The sequence below is a fragment of the Osmerus mordax genome, chromosome 9 (assembly GCF_038355195.1).
Source record: "Osmerus mordax isolate fOsmMor3 chromosome 9, fOsmMor3.pri, whole genome shotgun sequence".
NCBI lineage: Eukaryota > Metazoa > Chordata > Actinopteri > Osmeriformes > Osmeridae > Osmerus > Osmerus mordax.
The window spans coordinates 13762543-13777551 of NC_090058.1; the positions used below are offsets into that span (position 1 = coordinate 13762543).

The 15009-nt window shown below is 47.6% G+C and overlaps 1 protein-coding gene across 2 annotated transcripts; it reads right to left on the minus strand.

The window, feature by feature from the left end:
• Nucleotides 1–893: 893 nt before the first annotated feature.
• Nucleotides 894–13997, minus strand: sfxn5a (sideroflexin 5a). Of its 2 annotated transcripts, XM_067242754.1 has the most exons (15): nt 13896–13997; nt 12818–12886; nt 11921–11998; nt 10783–10809; nt 10496–10550; nt 9633–9658; nt 9426–9479; nt 8788–8844; nt 8641–8706; nt 7794–7884; nt 5629–5744; nt 5012–5097; nt 4751–4848; nt 3272–3389; nt 894–1601 (listed from the first exon to the last, which is right to left on the minus strand). In XM_067242754.1, exons 1-15 carry the CDS (start codon nt 13953–13955, stop codon nt 1583–1585), a joined length of 1020 nt encoding a protein of 339 aa, XP_067098855.1. In that variant the 5' UTR covers nt 13956–13997; the 3' UTR covers nt 894–1582. The 2 variants fall into 2 exon arrangements, with proteins under 2 accessions (XP_067098855.1, XP_067098854.1); XM_067242753.1 differs by lacking the exon at nt 4751–4848 and having other exon boundaries at nt 897–1601.
• Nucleotides 13998–15009: the final 1012 nt, after the last annotated feature.

Here is a 15009-nt window from a genome sequence, read left to right on the forward strand (position 1 = left end):
AGTTGCTTGAGCATTCTTGGTAAATTATATAACTGTTATTTATTTTTCTGTCAGATGAGAAAAACGACATTACCATGAACAGATTTTGTTTCGTTTTTTTTGTTATTACCTCCTTTCCACACAGCGTGTTCCTCTCTGAACTCCAGTACCGGAGCAGGCTGGTGGACGCTTGCATGGATGACAGGGATTCTTTGACTGACAGATTCAGCTCATCAGTCTCTGGTGTGATGGAATGATCTAGAACTATCTAAAATTAACTCATTATTTCCATTATCTGGATCCAGCACTGATCTCTGGTTAACAACATACAAAATACATTTTCAAGCTACCACTGTTATAAAAAAGTTTTAGAAATAAAAGCATAAAAGAAACACGTTATTCGTCTCATTTGTGATCTATGCTGCTAGGCCTAAGTATTCTCCTTCACTGTCCTGAACGTGTGGTTCCAGGTGAGATATCCACACTCGTCCACCTCCCATGATGACATCACCCTGCCCTCCCCACCAAGCTGAGTTAGCAGGTGAGGCTCTGGCAGTGTGCCTAACGAGGGGCCACACCTCTCAGAGCCGCTGATAGAAAACAATTACCCCCAGTCACACTCCTCTCCCCGAGCGCAGAGACCATCTCCTGAGTCAGCAGACAGGAGAGACGGGGGATGGAGAGACTAGAGGGAGGAATGCAGAGAACAAAGCAAGCCTAGAGGAGAGACACAGGAGGGTCGGGAGGACACAGGTGAAGGAGGGAGAGCTAGTTAGGAAAGGGAGAGAGATAGAGGGAGAGAGAGATAGAGGGAGGAGGAAGAGAGATATATGCATTATAGACGAAGGGTTTTCAGTCGAAAGCAACGAGCGAGAAGTTGTTTACCTTCTAGAGTATAACATTCTGCCAGGAATACGTATGTTTGAGAACAGATTGTTTTTATTTGCCTTGCAAGGGAGGCACATCTACTGTTCTCTAATAGGCAAGCCTGTGGCGACTTGTCACGTTGCCCCGCACAACCAACAACCGTGCCATGTTCCCTTGACAACCAGGTAAACAAACTTATGATAGTAGTGCAGATAAGACATCAAGTGGAAAATGTAAATGAATCAAGTATGATTACATAACTAAACACCAGGCCGAGATAATCCTAAGGGCATTACTAAAGAAGATTATCAGAAAATATTTGCACATCCTTTGACAAATTAAACACTGCAAATGTGGTTTATTTAGAGTTCACTAAAGTCGGAGTACATCTGATTCAAAATCCTAGTCAATGATCTGTGGATCTGTAAATGTTCAAAGGACCACTTTGCAAACATCTCACCAATACAGCTGCAGTAGTAGCAATAGTACACCCTTTCTCTGTATTTCACACCCTTCCCTAGCAAGCGTTTGTAAAACTCCCCCGTCCCCAGTCACACTGTGAGGCCCGTCAGCTGTGTGGTTAACTGGGCAGCACTGGGAGGCGCAGGCCGAGTCTGGCTGGTCACATGGCTCCACCAGGGCATGGTTGCTAGTGACCCGGGCAGCCAACATACCAATCACAGCCCTTTATTGTAGGTCACGCTCTTACAATCAGTCGCCATGGCAATGTCCGGCTCTAGTCGTGACACATCGATCTGTGGGGGAAAAAAAGAAGGAAACCTGTCAATCGTGTAAATGACCTCAATGCACATCACACACACACACTGTTCACTATGTGGAAATACATTTCCGGATATGTGTGTGCATGTATGTGCGTGTGCGCATGCGCATGTCTGTGTGTATATGCATGTGTGCGTGTTTGTGCGTGTGCTTGTCTGTGTGTGTGCCTATGCATGTGTGCGTATGTGTGTGCGCATGTGTGCGTGTGTGTATGTGTGACTGTGTGTGTGAGCATGTGTTCTGGGATGCCGCGTGCTGCATTGAAACATGTAACAGTTTAGTTCGCAATCGTCTCTTACATTCTGTAAAGTGTCTCTCACAGGCAGCAATAAAACCCACATTTATTGCAAAAGTGCAAATAGAGCCAATTTGGCAGATTAGAGTCCAATTTTGAGCAGCAACTCCTAATATTTGAACTGGAGACAGATGGCCGTGGCTCTGAGGCAGAATTTTAATCAGACATCCTGGTAAGTGTGAAACGAGAGAGAGAAGGACAAATTGGGGAGGTGGGGGAGGAAAATGGGAAGAGGGGCGTTCATGTTGCTTATCGGGGAGGTTTTCGTCTGGTACTCTTGTGAAAGTGCAAAAAAGACCGAAGAGTGAAAACCTGTGGCGGCCAAACAACGGAGCCGAGCGTTCACAGGATGGCTGGCGGCACATATGTCTGACGTTTTCTGCCATATGGCAGTCTGTGCTATTTACAGTGGTAATTAAATCCTAAACATCTTTAAAGCCAGTGCTGGCTGGCTCTCTTTACGGAGTTGGTTGGCAAAGGGGAGACAAAGAGAGGGAGAGAAAGATGGAGGGAGGGATAGGGAGTGAAATGATGGCCACTCACTGCGATAAAATGACACCTACTGAGGCTATGGACTAAAGTTAGATTCCAACCAGACAGCCTGGAACGCCAGGCAGACTATGCTCTCTCTTCTTGGCACTAGTTGTACTAGTACAACAGTTAGAGCTGAATAGTTAGGAAGAGTTTGGTTGGATGAAATAATGAATATCCCCAACCTTTCAACCCTCCAACACAATTAGACCAGGCTACTACTCCTGGTCTTCTCAGCCAGTGAAAATACAGCAGGAAAGAGCAATACTCCAGAGAGTGCGGGGTGATTGTAGCAATTGGAAGGCTAGGGAGGGCAAAGGAAAGGCAGAGGCCTAAACCAGCCTCATCGCCATGCAACAGACTTGGCTCTGCTATCAGTAAAAAATAAGAAAAAAGGGGTATTGAAGGCTAGCAAAAGCTAGGAAAGGCTAGCAAGATGGCAGAAAGGCTTGCAAGGGCTAGAGTGTGATTGGGCAGTCTTGTGAGGCATAGTTGAGGTTAGTTAGGGAAACAGAAGGCTAGCAGGACCTAGTAAGTGATATGGAAGGTGAAGTCTAGTGACGATTATTGAAGGCTAATGGGGCTAGCGAGGGATAGGGAAGGCTATCTAGAGCTAAGGAAGGATATCTAGGGCTTGTGAGGACAAGGGAAGGTTAGTGGCTGCTAGGGAAGGCTAGCTAAGGCTAGCAAGCAATGGGAAAAGCTAGCAAGAGAAAGTCAAGGCTAATGAGGGCTACAGTGGACTAGGGAAGGCTAGCTAGGCTAGCGAGGGACAGTAAAGAGTAGTGAGGGCTTGGGAAGGCTAGTTAGAGCCAGGACCTGAGACATCTGAGGGAAGAGGCTGATGGCCAGGGGCAGCGCCAGGCTGAAGGCTCCCAGACACACCACACTGTGGATGGGAAGCAGCAGTCTCCTGTGCTTCTGGAGGAGGGGGAACCTGGAACACAGGAACACAGGTATATAGAACCCTGTGCACTCACTCAGCCTGGAACACAGGAACACAAGGATCTACAGAACCCTGTACATTCATACAGCATGGAAGAGAGGAGTGGAGGAACACACAAGCACACTTCACACTCACACAGGAGAGAGAAGAGGAGGAACGCAGCTGTCACAGAACACATATCAGACACACAGATTACATGAGGAGGCTATTAGTCACAAATACATATTCTTATACATGAATATAAAACTGCACCGCTTAAGTCTCATAAGTCTAATACTAGTTATACAGCCTTCATTTTCCCTCCCTCCCTCCCTCCCTCCCTCCCTCCCTCCCTCCCTCCCTCCCTCCCTCCCTCCCTCCCTCCCTCCCTCCCTCCCTCCCTCCCTCCCTCCCTCGTTCCTTCCTTCCATCCTCTGAGCTTCTCTTCAGTGTGTGGGACAGATCCCCCAGCAGGAGTCTGAGATAGGCCGTCTCCCCTCCCTCCCTCCCTCAACCCCCTCCCCCTCCCCCAGTGACGCCTCTCTCTAACGAGGGGAGCTGCTGCCTAATGAAGGAGCTCATTAACACGTGCGCCTGCCTCGCTTTAATTAGCCTACACATGTTTAAGAAGGAGAGAAAGAAGAAGTCCAAGGGAAGAAGTGAGTAAGAGACAGAGTGAGTGAGCGAGTAAATTAGTGAACGAGTGAAAGGTTCAGAGTGGAAGGGATAAATAAATGGAAGGAGAGAAGCAGGGCAAGATGAAACGAGAAAACCCACCGCTAACTTTACTACTGTACTTTATCACATGTTGAAAACCAGAGAGGGGAGAACGAGTTAGTCATCTCCCTATCCTCTGAGGGTGGTGTGTGTGCGTGTAGGTGTGTGTGTGTGTGTGTATAGGTGCGTGTGTAGCTGTGTGTGTGTGTAGGAGGGGTCTGGCTGCTGTTATTACCCCTTCTCTGCTCTCAGCAGTGTAATCCATCACAGCGGGGCCCACACCCCCTGCCCTCCTGTTCCCGCATCATTGAGAGCCACTGAGGGTAAGCTGACCTGGAGGATTGCTGAGCCCCCCCCCCCCCAATCAACATCCCCGCACCCCTCCTCCCCCAACCTCAACCCAGCCTCTCTCTTTTCACTACCTTCCTCCTTCCCTCACTCCCCCGCCCACTCATTCATTCCGCTCAGTCCCAGGAAACCCAAGCACACCTGGCCCCTCAGCGGGCTGGGGCTGGGACAGGCGCTGTCAGAGTGCACAAAGAGCGCAGCATTCTTCTACATGCCGCTGGTCCAGCCTGGCTGTCTATCACCGAGCCTCCGAATAAACACCTCACATCATTAACCATCCATTACAGTCACATCAGGCGGGGCAGAACCTCTGGAGTCAGGATGGTTCAGTTCTGCTTGAATTAAACAGGGAACACACTGAGGAGGGACAGGAGGGAGGAGGAGGAAGAGAATGAGATGTGGATGCCTAAAAGAAGAAGCCAGATAAACCATATGTGTTTTACCACTTTTCCACAATGAAAAAAAATGTTTTCACTCCACATTTCTGCTCAGGCAGCAGTTTGGACTACAGTCTGAAATAAACTACCACAGACTTCAACACAGTCTGTAAAAGACTACCACAGCCTTACCTCTCTAGCATGGCCATGATGACGGGGGGCAGCAAGAGGATAGGCATAGGCAGGACCACTCTGGTGAGTGCCGTGTCGAGAAGGGCCTGGAGGTAACACAGTAACCAACAACAGAGCTGTATATAGTACAGACCCCAGTCACAACCCAGCCTTACATAGCACAGACCCCAGTCACATCCCAGCCTTACATAGTACAGACCTCAGTCACAACCCAGCCTTACATAGTACAGACCCCAGTCACATCCCAGCCTTACATAGTACAGACCTCAGTCACATCCCAGCATTACATAGTACATAGTACAGACCCCAATCAAAACCCAGACCTCCAAAGTACATAGTACAGACCCCAGACACACCCCAGCCCTACATAGTACAGACCCCAGTCACAGCCCAGCTCTACATAGTACAGACCCCAGTCACAGCCCAGCTCTACATAGTACAGACCCCAGTCACAGCCCAGCCTTACATAGTACATAGTACAGACCCCAGTCACAGCCCAGCTCTACATAGTACAGACCCCAGTCACAGTCCAGCCTTACATAGTACATAGTACAGACCCCAGTCACAGCCAAGCTCTACATAGTACAGTGTGGGGCCTCTGTCCCGGTTCTACTCACGTGCCTGGCAGCCAGTTTGGAGGTGCCCACCGCCTTCCCGCTGCCGTCCAACACACTGATGCCCTCCGACAGCTCCGAGTGGCGCATGAGGAGCACGTTACACACATTTGCACCGGCTGGGGATCAGAGCAACGAGTGAACAGGAAAGCAGATCTGCATCCTCCTCACACCCTGACCCCTCTGACCTGTATAGTCCTCACACCCTGACCCCTCTGACCTGTATAGTCCTCACACCCTGACCCCTCTGACCTGTATAGTCCTCACACCCTGACCTGTATAGTCCTCACACCCTGACCCCTCTGACCTGTATAGTCCTCACACCCTGACCCCTCTGACCTGTATAGTCCTCACACCCTGACCCCTCTGACCTGTATAGTCCTCACACCCTGACCCCTCTGACCTGTATAGTCCTCACACCCTGACCCCTCTGACCTGTATAGTCCTCACACCCTGACCCCTCTGACCTGTATAGTCCTCACACCCTGACCCCTCTGACCTGTATAGTCCTCACACCCTGAGCTCCCACTATCATTACAGATACTCCACACGACACAGACACACCACAGACAAAACACACAAACACCACAGACACAACACTGAGTCTGAGCGGACTACAGCTCATCTGAAGTTTTTTTCTTTGTCAATCGTAGGGGTGGCGGATCAGGGTCCCTATGAAACTGGGGGTGATGTATCCCCCCGGCCCCCCGCCATCTGTGCCCCTGCATCAACTATAACAGTCAGTCTGCCAGAAAGGTCAATGCACTCAAGCTACCAGGAGCAGTGTTTTACATTGTGTGATATATCCACGTGTGCCACTATGACCAAAGAACGCACAATATATGCTAATTTACACAGACCTGTCTCCTTGACTCTAATAATAATAAGAAAAACTCATTTTTAGTGTTTAGTGTTGGCGCCGGAAGCCATTTTAATTTCAGACAGCAGGGTTGGGAGTTATCTCTACTGAGGGCTGTGGCTGGAGGCTCGGTGGGAGAGAGGAATTCAATTGACTGAGTAAATAGCTCCTTTACCTACAAGGGATTTTTATCCAGACCAATTAATAGTGGAATGGTGGGGAGGCGGTGTGCTAACACACAGAGGGGGGAAATCCTAGTTAAACTCTGAGCTTTCCTGCGCAGCACTTGGAATTATGGGTTTTTGTTTCCATGGAGAACAAGGTAAATGACATGACATTACATGACTCATGACTCATTTTATTCCTGTTTATTGTGATCATTGGTCATCATTATGACCATTGTTTAAATTGAATTATTATTTTAAATAAATGCTGTCAAAACTGGGGAGACTTAAAATAAATGTCATTGAATATGTCATGGAAAATACATTGAGTATAATTTTTATATATATATAAATATATATCATAATTGAGAAATGAGGGCAAAAAAATTATTATCCCTGTGTGTTTTCCTGGAGTCAGAACTGTTCCCCTGAAGAAGTATTTTAGAATCTAATTGAACGACAGTCTGGTGCTTTATTAGGTTATTACAAATGACTCTAGACTTAAGTAACCTAAAGACTAAAAAAAGGACACATTTCAAAAGGTTCTTTTGTTTTGTTTGGTTCAATTAGCCATTTTAATTACTTTTTTTATCCTGGAATACGGAAAAATACAACAAGAACAACAATGCCCAAACAGGAAGCAGGTAAGCAGCCTCGACATAGAGACCGTTTTAGGGGTAATTATCCTATTTGTTTTCAGCAGCGTGGATCCTAGAAGGAGCCAATTACCAGGCGAGGGCCGGGCAGAACCAACCTGCTGATTTAATTAGGGAGGCCGAAGGGGCAGGGGAGGGGGGCAGGCAAACAATTTAATTACAACCCAGAAGCCTTGGGGCATTGTGGGAGAGACTATTTCTGTCCCCTGGGTGTGAGTGTGTGTTTGTGTGTGTGATGGGGGGGTGACATGAAAACAGCCTTGTGGATCCACACAAGCCTGATGTAACTGAGCTGCCATCTCTAACCCTCCAGAGCAGACTCTGCTTCATCAACACAACAACATCCAGGTGTCACTGTCTGTTAAAACAATCACTATCCAGCAGAACCTCCACCAGCTCATTTCGTAGTCTTTGCATGATTAAAACACTTGACTACATCTAGTAGCGTCATAGTCGGGTGTTCTGTTAGTCGGGTGTTTGTGTCCTTACCCACAGCAGGAAAAGGGATGAACCTCTGGAGCAGAACGCGAGTGGCTGGGCCGAACTTGTCGGCTCTCTGCACCAGGACCTTCAACCCCACCTGCAAAACAAACAATACAAAACAATAACAAGACAGGAAAAAGTCAATTATGCAATAACCTTTCATGCTATGAAGACTATTATCATCCCGGCCCTCGTTCGCGCTCGCTCAAATAGCAACGCAGTCTCTCAATTAACGAGGTGCCACAGAAAGGCGTGTTTGTTGCTATGGCAACCGTCATGGTGTGGCAGCATCACGTGCACCTGGAGACCTTCTCCATGGTAACGGATCCACACTGGGCCTCTGTCACCACAGGTGCTATTGTCTCTGGTGAAATGACAAACTGCAATTACCAACATTTTGTTAAAAAGTTATTTCTGAAAGTGAGAAAAAAAAGTTACTAGATCAGTTGAATAGTTCTGAAATCAGACTGACAGGCTTCTGACTTGTTAGTGAGTACTGTGAAGGCTCCTGGCCCTCCTAGGCCCTCTGCTTAACCCCCTCCATCTCTCCAACCCCACGGTCCACTTCTCCTGCTCCAGCACTAACCGGGGGTGGTCAGTGAGGCGCAGGATTAATTAGTGAGCCCCCCCCCCACTGACTCTGTGTGATCTCCTTGTCGCCGTGCCTACAGGCTCTACCCAGAAGCCCAGCAGGATAGCTAATTGGCTGCGCTGGAACCATGCATCCCCACACAGCTCTGAGGCGCACTGGTGACTCCTCCTCCTCACCTTCTCCACTCCACTTCTCACCAAAACTTCCCTGGCCTATCCCCAGACTGGGCTGAGCCGCCGCAGGGCGGTGAGGGAAACTCACAGCAATGGAGACTGCGCTGGTCACCGCGCCAACGTAGCCCACGCAGAACGTGGAGACGGGAGTCGGCTGCAACAGAGATTCCGTCAGCATTCATGACGGCATGTGGTTGGTGGGTCACGCTAAGATGCTGGGACAGGTCTGCCGTACCTTGGTGGCGTTGCGGTTGCTGTAGTTGACACATGCGTTGTGACTCTGGTTCAGCCACTGTCAGGAAACAGGACAGGCTGAGGTAAATAACCTGCATCCCGATGCCGTCGTCACCGTGGCAATTTATGGCTATCTTTGTTCTGAAGAGTTCATGTTACAGTCCAAATCAAATACATGTTTATGTACTGTATATACAGTCATTTTTATCACAGGGGGTGTCACAGGTGACCATAGATCACCACTGAGCTCAACCCTGAACCCTCTGAGAAGTTGAGACTATGAAAGACCAAACTCCCATAGAAGGAAGGCTGGAGCGAGGCTCAGGGTTAGGGTCAGTGAGGCATCCTCCTCTAGAGAAGGAGGCCAGGGCTAAAGCCAGTGACTGGGATCTGGTTTAATGACCCAAGACATCTTTGGGTGCCCCGACGGCCAAGTAGGCTGAGGTCTTATCACAGGGGCCCGAGTTGGAATCCAGCCTGGGCTATTTCATGCATGTCCTCCCCTCTCTCTTTCCCCTACCTTTCCTGTCACTATTCATTATTTCTATCCAATAAAGCAGAAAGGCCCGGAAATATATATTTTAAAAAAATGAAAAGCACACGAAAAACAATGAGGAATGCTAGTAGAAAGGGCTGTACCTGCCAGAAGATGGAGGACAGCAGGGTCTGGTTGGGTAGGAGGAGACCTATCACCTGACAACAACAAACACCACTAAGCAACACACACACAGAGAGCGCCTGGACACACGGCAACATGTCATGACTGAACGTGTGTTTTCAGAGCTGCAGTAACAGGGTTGGAACACGCTAGTCATGCTGCTGTGGCTGGTTAGGAACTCTGCTTACCACTGGTGTGCCAAAAGGTATATAACCTATGGAGTAGAGGAAGATACCACATGTTATACTGCATGCATATATATTTATATATATATATGTTACCTATGTTTTTATATGACTATATGATCTACACCGTTATACTCCATACAGAATATATATGAGCTACACTGTGAAGGAAGATACATTACATATACAGTATTATACTATTAAACAAAACATTTAGGAATATATGGAGGCCAAAGGGGCAGGGGATAACGGATATTGACCTGAAACTTCCCGTTCAGTAAACCAGACTCTTGATCCTGGAATACTCCTGTGACCATGACGGGCTCCTGATGTCAGCGACATGCTGGAGCACTAACGATGTGTCTGCCGCGGTGCTGTTCCAGCAGGCCCTGCACTGTCAGGCACCTGGGAGGATCTCACACCTGGACCCCGCCACCACGCCTCGCCCTCCGTGTCAGGCACTGGCCTTTAAATGGGTGTTTTGACGCTTGACCAAAATACTCCTCTTTCTCAGCAGACCCAACAGAAGGTTGGCGTCACCGTGGGAGACGAGCTTTAATCAGCACCCAGCTGCGTGTGACCTTCTGCTGCTCCGAGACACCGTGAGGATTCCTGGGGAGCCGTGACAGACCCCGGGGCAAAAGGATCTCTGACGGGCGACATGACCTGCCCCTGTACACCCCCCTCTCCCCCACCCCCATTCTCCTCCGCTCCACACCTCCCCCCTACACCCGCCCTCCCCCCTATACCACCCGCCCCAAACACCCACACCTCACCCCTCTTCCCCCCACCCCAGCTCCCTCCTCACCCCTGCAGATGCACACCTCTCACCCGTCCCTCCCCACCTCACCTCCCCCCTTGCGTACCTGACATCCGAAAGGGCATGAGGATCTTGTCCCCAGTGTCAGGGTGGAGGATGGCCTGCAGTACGTCAGGGAGCAAGGGTGAGGGCAGAGAGGGGGAGGGCAGAGAGGGGGAGGTGGGAGGGAGAGGTAGGATTGGGAGGGAGGTAGGGAAGTGTAGAGTGAGTGTGTGTGTGTGTGTGTGTGTAGAGTGTGTGTAGGTGTACTTGGGTGTGTGCGTGTAGACTGTGTATTTGTGTAAGTGCACTTGTGTGTGTGTGTGAGAAACATATATAAAAAACAGATCTTACCTGTTTTATCTTTTGAGCTTGCCAAAGCTGCAAAACATATTCATACATACATCAACAGCTTTGTAAACTTCTCTTTCATAACAGCAACATCCAGCATAATTTCCACTGGCTTTGGGGAGCACTTGTGTGCTGTTAGGTATCCCATGGTAACACTGCATAGCAGGACCCTTTGTGAATCCTGCCAGGCTGTTGTGACCTCTAACCTCCCCAGACACCTGGCTTCCCCACGTTGCCTCGGACCAATCAACACACCCTGAACACTCCGCAGTGTCTTCTTTCAAAAACAACACACACACCCCTACCTATCTACCCGACTCGACAAAAGCATCAGCACTGGGACATGGGAAAAGCTGACCTTGAGCTCACTGACTAACTAGCAGTGACCAAGCGTAGTGAAGGGACACTTCCATCAATGTTTACTACAGCTGTCTCCAACCATGGCTCCCTTCTCCATACAGCAGACTACATCTGTGTTACGCCATTTTTTTGGGGGGGGGGAATGTTTGAATTCCAACAGTGGACTCAAAATATCCCATGAAGCATCACAAAATGTCCTTCACAAGCATATCATGTGAAGTTTATACTACAAATACCACAATGCAACACTCTGCCTCTTCTAGGTTCTGGCAATTCCTTGAATGAATCCGTGAATCATTTGTTTGAATATGAGATTAGATAATTTTTTGGTTAGGTTAACTAACAGGGAAAATATTGATTTTGATGAATTGCTAGCTAACTTGCTTTACAAGGTTCTACTGTAACTTTTTAACCATGAAAAACAAACTAGAGCAACATTTCCTCTCTCACGAAAGTGCAACCTTAACGACAAAAATCAAATTTCAATAAAGAACTAAATTACTTAGCTATGCTTATGCAAGTCATTTGTGTGAATGTTCAAACGTGACACCGTGCCGTCATATTTGAAAATAAGACGTTGCAAAATGATGACAAGGTTGTAACAAAACCGAAATTGCAGTTATATTTCGTTACCCTCTTCCCCTCTGCAGGGGTAGAGGGTAACCTCTGCAGAGGTTCAGATGTGTGGAATAGGGGACGAGTGAACAAGGGTTCACAGGTCGAACACAGTTGCTGATCGATTGGAGTTTGTGTGGATGATGTCATACTGAGAGTCCGTTACCTGGGCGTTGGTCACCCCTGTAGGGAGAGTTCCATGATTGAAACGGTCTAGGAGATCCAGACACTCCTGAAGACGTTTCTGATGTAAACAAAACAATACCAACATTATCATATCCATCCTAAAGGAAATCAAGTCCTTAAAAGGTTATGTTCATGTACCTTGTAGGATTCATTAGCGGTTGGATGGCCCGTTTTGTTGTAATTAGCTTGCCATCTGCATGAACCTAAAGTGTGTGTGTGTGTCTGTGTGTGTGTGTAAATTGGTGAGTGAGTTAAAGTGGGACATCCAGCTTCATCATTAGGGCAAGTCAAGGCCATGTCTGGCCCAGCAGGGTGCCGAGGGTGCTGGGATCTGACACCTCCTCCCTACCTCTCCCCCCTCACTCCATCTCCAACCCTCGCTCCCAGCTGCCCTGCACGTCCACACCTCCTCCCCTCCCAAGAGAAAACCCTGCTATTACTGTCACCAATGAGCCTGCTAACAGCTTCATTACCCTGGGCAATACAGCCCTGATCACTCTTTCTATCTCACACACACACATACATACACACACACACACACACACACACACACACACACACACACACACACAAGCCATAGCCTGGAGACAGCCATGACAACCCAGATGAACACCAGTAGCACAGGCTTCACTAAGTGCATTACTAGATGGTTTGTACCACAGTAAACATGGGTGCCATGTTGGGTAACAACACTGTCTCTGGGGAGAAATGGGGACCATGTTGGGTCATAACAGGAAGCTGGGGACCATGTTGGGTCATAACAGGAAGCTGGGGACCATGTTGGATCATAACCGGAAGCTAGAGACCATGTTGGGTCATACGTGTAACAGGAAGCTGGGGACCATGTTGGGTCATACGTATACAGGATGCTGGGTACCTCTGACACAAACAGGGTCCTGGGGTCAATCACATCCAGGAAGTGTCTGAATCTGCCAACAAACGTGCTCTGTGAGAGGGGGAGACGGAGAGAAATAAGAAAGGGAGGGAGAGAGAGAAAGTGACAGAAAGATAAGGAGAGACAGGGAGAAGGGTAGAGGGGGGGGGGGTAAAGAGATGAATAGAGAAGGAGTGAGAAAGAAGACACTTATAAAATAAGGCGATAAGGGAAGACTCAACCCCCATCGGCACAGGCCAATAATAATTTGTAAATGATTAGTGTTCAAGTTACAAGGACTCTAATTTACTGATCCAGTTTGTGTGAGACCCTTCTCCAGATGCCAGTGGCAGCTGTTTCTGAGGAGGCGTGGGCACTGGTGTGCCAGTTGTTTAAGCCTGCCAGGTGGGTTCATTAATACCTCCTACAAACTATGTCCCTCCCCTACCAGAACACTGAAGCAGTTTGCTTCAGAGGCAATTAATTCAAAAGGTTTTTGATTTTATAATGTTTTTTTCCACATCCCTAAACAGACTGAACACAGCGGGGAATGGTAGCAGTCATGACTCCTGATCTAAACCTCATTATAGAACATGTGAATATGAATGGAACTTGGCTATGCACCAACTGTAACTTCTGATGTTTAACATATGGATTGAGTTCTTTGGAGAGTGGCAGGTGTGAATGGGAGATTCTTCCCCTCGGACCAATAGAGGTCCTTGTTCAAGTAGGTCGTTCTCACACACTCCCCAAATCTCCAAGATAACACTATTGTTTTATTTATCCCCCCCTTCGCTGCAATATAGTTGGCATGCCCAAATCTCCAGCTGGCTGTCACGGTGACGAACATCCGATTGCAGCCGCCTTCCTCTCTCTCATCTGGTTAACAGTGTGGGTACAAAGTACTAACGGTTCACTAAGACTTTGTGTAATGAGTGGTAGCATATTTGCACACGATTTAGCCTTCCTGTTACATGCTACATTACATGTTACGGCTTTCAGCAGCCTACAAACACAGTTCTCCTTCAGATAAATATTATCTCTGTTTGCATTGATATATTCAATATAATTTTGAGCTAACCTGGTCGAAACGGCACTTGTCATACTGGAATACTGGATAACATTCAGCGGATTCTTGCATTGTACCGTGAAGTTGTGCATGTGCTGTCAGGCAGATTGAGTTGTTTACAATGTAGCGAATTTTGGAACCCTCGTCAGAAATTGTAAGCCGTATAGCTTCGGTGTTGGCTAGGTAATGTAGTTTTTTTCTTCCAGCATTCATGTATTTTATTAAAGAAACTAAGAAACACTGACTACATTTCCCATGAAGCATATGCACGCTTGATTAGGAGTATAAAGCGAAACCTGTGTGAAACATCTGTCAGTATGGCAGCATGGGAATGCTCCCTCAAGCTACTCCAGCCTGCTGAAACTGGACACTTTGATGTGAGCCGAATATGATGTGTTTGTTGAATAGACATGCTTTATAGAGGAAATATAGACCTCTAGTGGACACAAGAATGCCGAGGAAATAAATCTTATGCATTCAAACTCGAGTATTTTCCCCATGTAGGCTATAAGACCATGACCTCATCAGCATGGCAGCGTGTGTGTGTGTTCACCAACAGTAGCTTTTTACTATGTGGCTCATGCTTCAAACAAAAGAATGGTACAATTAGTTTCAAGCATTTTGAGGAAATACAACAAATAAAAATGTATAGTCAAACATACAGTGAGCAAGAAACACAAAATATTCTTTATTAAATATACAAAATTTGTGAAACAGAATTGCATTACGAATTGTAAACTTTCCAACCTTTGAGCACAATCCTTCAGCTACACAATCGAGACAGAATACAGTCAGTTACTGAAGTCAAGCTACACATGGAGGACATGGCTCCGAGTCACATCTAGCACGTCTTTCTAATCGACTAAGCACGCCATGATGCAACTGGACAGCAGCGTTGAGATGAGGCATTTCACTCTGTTTGCTGTAAGTTTTAGAATCTGTATTTCGCCCTCAGTCTTATAGCAGTGGACAGTGCTGTCAACCCAGGCTGTCAACCAAGCTGTTAAACCAGGCTGTCAACCAAGCTGTTAAACCAGGCAGGGAAATCCGGCTCTGCTGACACAAACAGAGCTGCAGTAGAGCGGTGCAAGGACACATCTAGAAGCTGTGACAGTGACTCCCTATC